This window comes from Frankliniella occidentalis, unplaced genomic scaffold (assembly GCF_000697945.3).
Source record: "Frankliniella occidentalis isolate FOCC.00 unplaced genomic scaffold, Focc_3.1 Scaffold175, whole genome shotgun sequence".
Classification (NCBI taxonomy): domain Eukaryota; kingdom Metazoa; phylum Arthropoda; class Insecta; order Thysanoptera; family Thripidae; genus Frankliniella; species Frankliniella occidentalis.
Window position 1 is genome coordinate 466,548 of NW_026267301.1, and position 6,037 is coordinate 472,584.

General features: G+C 51.5%; 1 protein-coding gene across 2 annotated transcripts in view; it reads left to right on the forward strand.

The window, feature by feature from the left end:
* Positions 1–2,671: 2,671 nt before the first annotated feature.
* Positions 2,672–6,037, forward strand: part of LOC113211300 (uncharacterized) — a 10,383-nt gene continuing 7,017 nt past the window's right edge. The window contains exons 1-6 of one of the 2 annotated variants that reach the window (XM_052271823.1): positions 2,672–3,030; positions 4,051–4,216; positions 4,296–4,372; positions 4,446–4,782; positions 4,908–5,159; positions 5,909–5,942. In XM_052271823.1, coding sequence (XP_052127783.1) covers positions 4,076–4,216; positions 4,296–4,372; positions 4,446–4,782; positions 4,908–5,159; positions 5,909–5,942 — 841 coding nt within the window. In that variant the 5' untranslated portion in view covers positions 2,672–3,030; positions 4,051–4,075. Of the gene's footprint in view, positions 3,031–4,047; positions 4,217–4,295; positions 4,373–4,445; positions 4,783–4,907; positions 5,160–5,908; positions 5,943–6,037 lie in introns of both variants that reach the window. The other variant, XM_052271822.1, reaches the window with a different exon arrangement.

Here is a 6,037-nt window from a genome sequence, read left to right on the forward strand (position 1 = left end):
GAATCGGCGGCAGGGTAAAAATTAATAGGGCAACATTATTGATGGTTCATAGACGTCGAAAAGCGTTGAAAGAAACCAAAATGGTGACAGGAGGGCGAAACAGCCGATTGGACGATGCTTTGGAACGAATGTGAACGGCTTTTTTCGTTTTTACTGATAAACAGTCGCCCGAGCGCAATTGGAGACACGACGAGAGCGGAGAGAGAGAGTCGTGAGCTGAAGCGAGCGCCTGACGATGGCGGGGTGGGCCAGCCGCACTGACAGCTGAGTACGGCGGGCCGACCTACCTCGCAGGGGCTTTCGACCGGCTCGGAAGCAACCTCAGAGGGGAGACCTCGGCACCCCTAGAAGCGCCAACCGCAACAAATGCACTTCAATGCGCGTAGAAATGGACATAAAAAGTGACATATTGGTGACGCTTTTAATGCGCATTATACAGCATTAAATGCGCATTTAATGGGCAGTTACTGCACACTATGCGCATTTAATGCGTCACCAAAGTGTCACCTTTTTGGTGCGTTTCTATGCGCACTGAAGCGCATTTAATGCAGTGGTGCTTTTGGGGACGCGGCAGAAAGTAGTCAACACTGCCAACACAGACCCACCGGGCAAAGAAACTAAGGAGGGGAAAAAAGGATTCACCACAGAGACTGAAGGACTTAAGTGATCACGAGAACAAGGGTCAGAGTAGAATGTTGCACCTTTCACTCTCAAGGCCGTTTCAATTCATCAAAGCAGGGGGTGGCGGACGTCACCACAGCCCCCCCCCTCCCCGGCAGCGCAAAGTAACACATTTTAGGTACATTTAATGTGCATTGCTGCATTAAATGCGCACTTAATGCGCGTAATGCACATTAAGCGCGTAAAACATGCATTGCCTTGTTTGCGCATTTTAATGCGCATTGCCGCATTTAATGCGCATTTAAGTGCATTGGCGCTACTAGGGCCACGGCCTGGCGATCATGGGTGTGTCCGAATTCTCCATCGGAACGTTCCCTTTGGGTCCGAATGACGACGGAGAGGGGCCCGGCAGCAGCGCAAGCAGCCCTTGCTAAAGAACGTCGGTGGTTCGCGGTCCTTCGCGGGGCGTCGCGAACCACGAAAGGCGCACGTCCTCGCAGTAGGTCGGTCGCGGCTCGTGCGTGACGACCCCCCCAGTAGCGCCAATGCGCATTAATGCGCATTCAATGCGGTAATGCGCATTAAAATGCGCTTAAAAGGTCACACACTCCTGGCGCATTTAATGCGCGTAATGCGCACTAAATGTGCGTTCAATGCACTAATGCGCTTTAAATGCGCCATTAGTGTGTGACCTTTTATGCGCGTTTCAATGCGCATTGGCAATGCAGCGCTACGGGGGCCCCGCGAAGGACCGCGAACAACTGACGTCCTTTCGCGAGGGTTGGTCGTGGGTTGCCCGTCGCCCGCCCTACTGCCGGCCCCCTCTCCGTCGCCATTCGGACCTAAAGGGAACGTTTCGATTGAGAATTCGGACACACCCCATATCTCAAGCTGCTCATACCACACGCGCGCCGTCGCCTCACCGCCCTGCACGTGGCTCGCCTCCAACCCTCGCTGCATCTGGAAAGGAAGAAGAAAAGCAGTACGCAACAGCAACTCGGGCTAGCACACATCCCATCATAACCTTGTTTAGCAGTGCGCATATCCTTATCTATACATCAAAAGCATACAGCGCATTTATTTCTTTCGATGCTCTCAATCACTCTCAAAGAAGAACGTTTGAAACGCCTGTCAGCCCTTCCTTTGTTATAGTGACAAGCACAATACTTTTCTCCTGGAGAGCAAAGCTCGCTCACCTGGGGGATATAATTATTGATCTACAATATCCTTCAACTTAATGAAAAAGGGAACAGGTGTCCACTGTTAGTATCGAGGCAGTTTATTTTTGTGTTATTTAAATTACTGTACCCGGTGTGGATCTGGTGTCAGCGCTGGCCTCCCCCGGACAGTCGCGCTTGCAGTTTCTACTGATCGAGAATGGCAACAGCATGAAGAGGACGGAGACGTTCCCCCAGCTACAGGCGCTGCTCGGCGCGCTGCCCGCGGTGCCGTCCAGGTGGACGCGGCGCCGGACGGGCTCATCTGGGCGTCACCCCCAACTCGGCCCCCGCCCTGAGAATCATCTCGCTTCAGTTGAAGATCAGGTGCATGCACTACTGGCTGCACTGCGGAAGAGGTGGCGGGAGGCGGCCGATTGCCTCCTACTACCTCCACCGCTCCTCCGCTCCTGCACGCCAGTGTGTAGGCAACCCATCGAGCTGCCGCGTATTCTCCCGGACACCCGGTACGATGTGTTGCCTACCTCCCAGGCGCGGGACCACTACCGGTCCGTCCGGGTGCCTGGGCTTTAACGCGTGTCGTCCCCTCAGACGAGATCCCTAGGTCCCCACCCCTTCGACCCGGGTGGATGCGGGTCCGGGTTTTGTGAGCCCTACCCCCGTAGCGCCGCTTTTCCAATGCGCATTAAAATGCGCAAAAAAGGTTACACATTCCTGGCGCATTTAATGCGCATTAGTGCATTGAATGCACATTTAGTGCGCATTACGCGCATTAAATGCGCAAGGAATGCGTAACCTTTTATGCGCATTTTAATGCGCATTACCGCATTAAATGCGCATTAATGCGCATTGGCGCTTCTGGGGCTAGTCGGCGTGCTCCAGTCCAGCCAGAGCTATCCAGCTAGCTCTCCTACCCCCTCTTCCACCTGCATCTGCAGTTGCTCTGTTACCGCAAAGAACGCAAATTTTATTGTGTTCCGCGTTACTGAGTTTAAATTTTATGCCGATCGACAACTTGTTTCGTCTGGCAGCCTCCGCATACCCCCCCCCCCCTTCCCCTTACCCGTTTTCTTCCTCATCCCTCCGCTTCCCCAGCCGAGACTCAGCTGAAACTGATTCAAGTTCAACATATTGTTTCGAATGTAGTGGTGTAGAAGGCTGTCAAGACTGACAATCCTTCAAGCATAGCCGGACAGCATAAAGTTTAAGCGCAGAGTGTACGAAACTTCTGGTGAGTATTGTTTGTCCGCAAGTAAAAAATGATGACGATGTGCGACCATTGACTGAAAGGTTATGGGTTTGTTTACCTTTCACCGGCGGTTACTGAATCAATTGAATGCTGTCTCGGTCGATGATTCGGATCGGCTACGCTTTTTCTAGGTGCCTATGCTATTCCAGATGCATTTTTGGCAAGTTTGAATGTAAGCGGATTTTATAGCATCAGTATCAGACCCTCTTCTCCTATTTCTGACTAGCCGCTCCAGTTGAATTTCATGTGGGAACCTACTTTTCCATACAAAATCCCTTTATAATCTTCTTTGTCACTTCAGGAATAGGTCTCTTTCTTGGCAAATATAACATTTAATTTTTGGGGTCTGTAGAAAGACATTCATTCATTCATCCAAAACATTTCCAAGTTTATGGTTCTAAATTTACTTGCATATTTACAATTAATTAACCTGATTCTGCATTTAGGAAGTTAAGGTAATATTAGTTGTTTAATACAATAAAGCATTCTGGTCATGCTAAAATGCAGAAGAATGTGAGGAACAAGAAAACAGAAGTTACCATGTTAAAGCATAGCGATTTCTGCTTTCTCCTTCCCCGCATTCTTCTGCATTTCAGCTTTACCGGAATGCTTTATTTAAATCACAGTTCTGTTATCCTTGCCATGACCAGTCATCATAATTTCTGCTTGTGTTGAAAATCTGAGGGCTTCTGGCGCAGAAGAGTCAAAAATTATTTGCTGGAAATTATTTTGATTGTTCGTTAAAATGCATATGAATAAAACATACATTTTATTTTGGGAAAACAAAGAGCTGTGCCCACTTCCTTACTTCTTTCTACTATTGGTTCATGTTCAATAAAAAATGACCCAAAGAGTTCCATACCAGATGAGTACCTTGAATTTGGGAGATTTAAGAAATTATTTCCTTCCTGCCGCCAACTTCTGTTATCTTTCTTATCTATTTAGTAGCTTTTAACTCCTTAATTACTCACAGCTAATGTCCTGTCCTTCCTTTTCCAGCAGCAGCAACAGGTCCGCCTTCGCCGTCATGGAGTGCTACATCTGCGACATATGCATCGAGCAGTTTGACGTCGGCGAGCGGCTGCCCAAAGTGTTGGCGTGCGGGCACACGCTGTGCCTCACGTGCGTGCGGCGGCTGCCCGACAGGAGGTGCCCGACGTGCCGCAGGGTGATAGTGCTCTCCATCACATGCCGCTCTATGTCCTCCTGCGGAGCTTTTCCGTCTCATCCCGAATCTTTCCCTGTAGGAGTTCGACAGCCCGCCGGAGGCGCTTCCCAACACCTTCGCCCTGCTCCCGTTCCTGCAAGGGCCGAGGCTGGACAGGTGAGAGTTGCCAAGGGCGGCCCCGGCGGAGGGCGCGGTAAGCCCGAGCCTAACTATTGCCTTTGCTGCGCAGGGCTCCCGCTGCCCGACCCCGCTGCTGGTGCTCGGATTGTCGTGCCGCAGACTCGCCGCAGTGCTGGGACGCCGGGCACGAAGTTCAGCCCGCCGAGAGAGCTCTCAGGCGCCGCCTGCAGGGGGTGGGCGCGCAGGTGGTCGGCCTGCTCGAGGCCCTCCGGGCCCAGTGCCAGGACGAGCAGGCGGTGCAGGCCCTCACCCTCCTCGACGCCGAGTCCTGGGACCTGACTTTGCGGAGTGAAGAGCGACTGCTGCGGGGGTCAGTGGGGAACACCGGAAACCCCCTGATCAAGGCGCTGTGGCTGGTGCTGGCGTGCAAAGCAGAACTCACAGAGGTACAGTACGTTTGAAATCTCAGCTCAAGTCGAACTCATGGAAGAAATCGGGGAATACCTATCTTTCCGTCATTTATTGAGATCTGGCAAAATATTTTTACTGTGAAAACGTATTTTTTCCCCAGGAAACAAACTTGGGCGCAATCCCACCAGCACTACAGGAAGCATCAGGGCCTTCGCCATCCCATCGAGCTCCCCGAGCACCTCAAGCACCTCAAGCAAGCTCCACACCCATGAGTCGTCCACAACTTCCACCGGCGGAGGCCTATCAACCGCGTCAAACTGAACCATCGACGTCTCGTCAACATCCCCGGGAGTTAGACGTGACCGATTGCGGCGACGTAAACGTAGCCGAGATCTTAGCCCAGGCGTCTGGGGTGAGTCATTTGAGTATTGTGTGCCATTTGTTTCCACTTATAAGTCTCTGTTGGATGGGGGAGATGAAGCGTTTTCTCTCGGCATCGCGGCCCTCGCGACTGCGATCGGGAAAACTCGGTGCCCACCATATTTCAGTGGGCGAATTATGTGTAGCATCGGAATGCCAGCAGAATCAGTGTGATCAGCTTTTTCCATTCATAAACGGCTCATTCGGTTCAATAAAGACAACCTCGAAAAAAAAAATCCACGTCCATGCCATGACAAATGCGCACGCCAGCACTCCAGCCATGCCGAACTCGAAAAAAAAATCTAAATCAAGAATCTATCTTGAAAGCAGATGATACAAATTTAAGAATATGTCTGTTTTCAAATTTTCTCCCGGATTTAGCTGTCAGTTGTTTCTAGTTGCTTGTTATTTGCAATTTCACCGTACACGCGGCGTTGTTGAAGAGCGCGGGCACAGGGGCCGGCGTCGGATACTATTGTTGTGCAAGGGAGGGGGGAGCCTAGGGGGAGCCTAGTATTGTTAAGCAGGGTAAGGGTAGGGGCCTGAAGCGACACTCACTCAGGCACCCGGACACGGTTCCACCAGCGCTAAAGAAATTGTTTTCTGGTCTCCGCTTGATTCTCTTGCCGTTTCGAGAGTAAAAGCTAGCTGACACCTTAAATTTACTTTTATATTCTTTACGTTTAGTCAAATGGTTTTTAAGGTATCATCTGCTAAAAAAACGACTGTTTTCTGCTGCAGGTGCGCCGGCTGGTGGGCGTGTGGTGCCCCAGACGTCCCTGGACGCTGGACCTGCTCATGTCCGCCGCGCCGACGGTGGAGCAGCTGAGCCTCATCAACCCCCGCGAGGCGCACCTGCGCGCGGCTCAC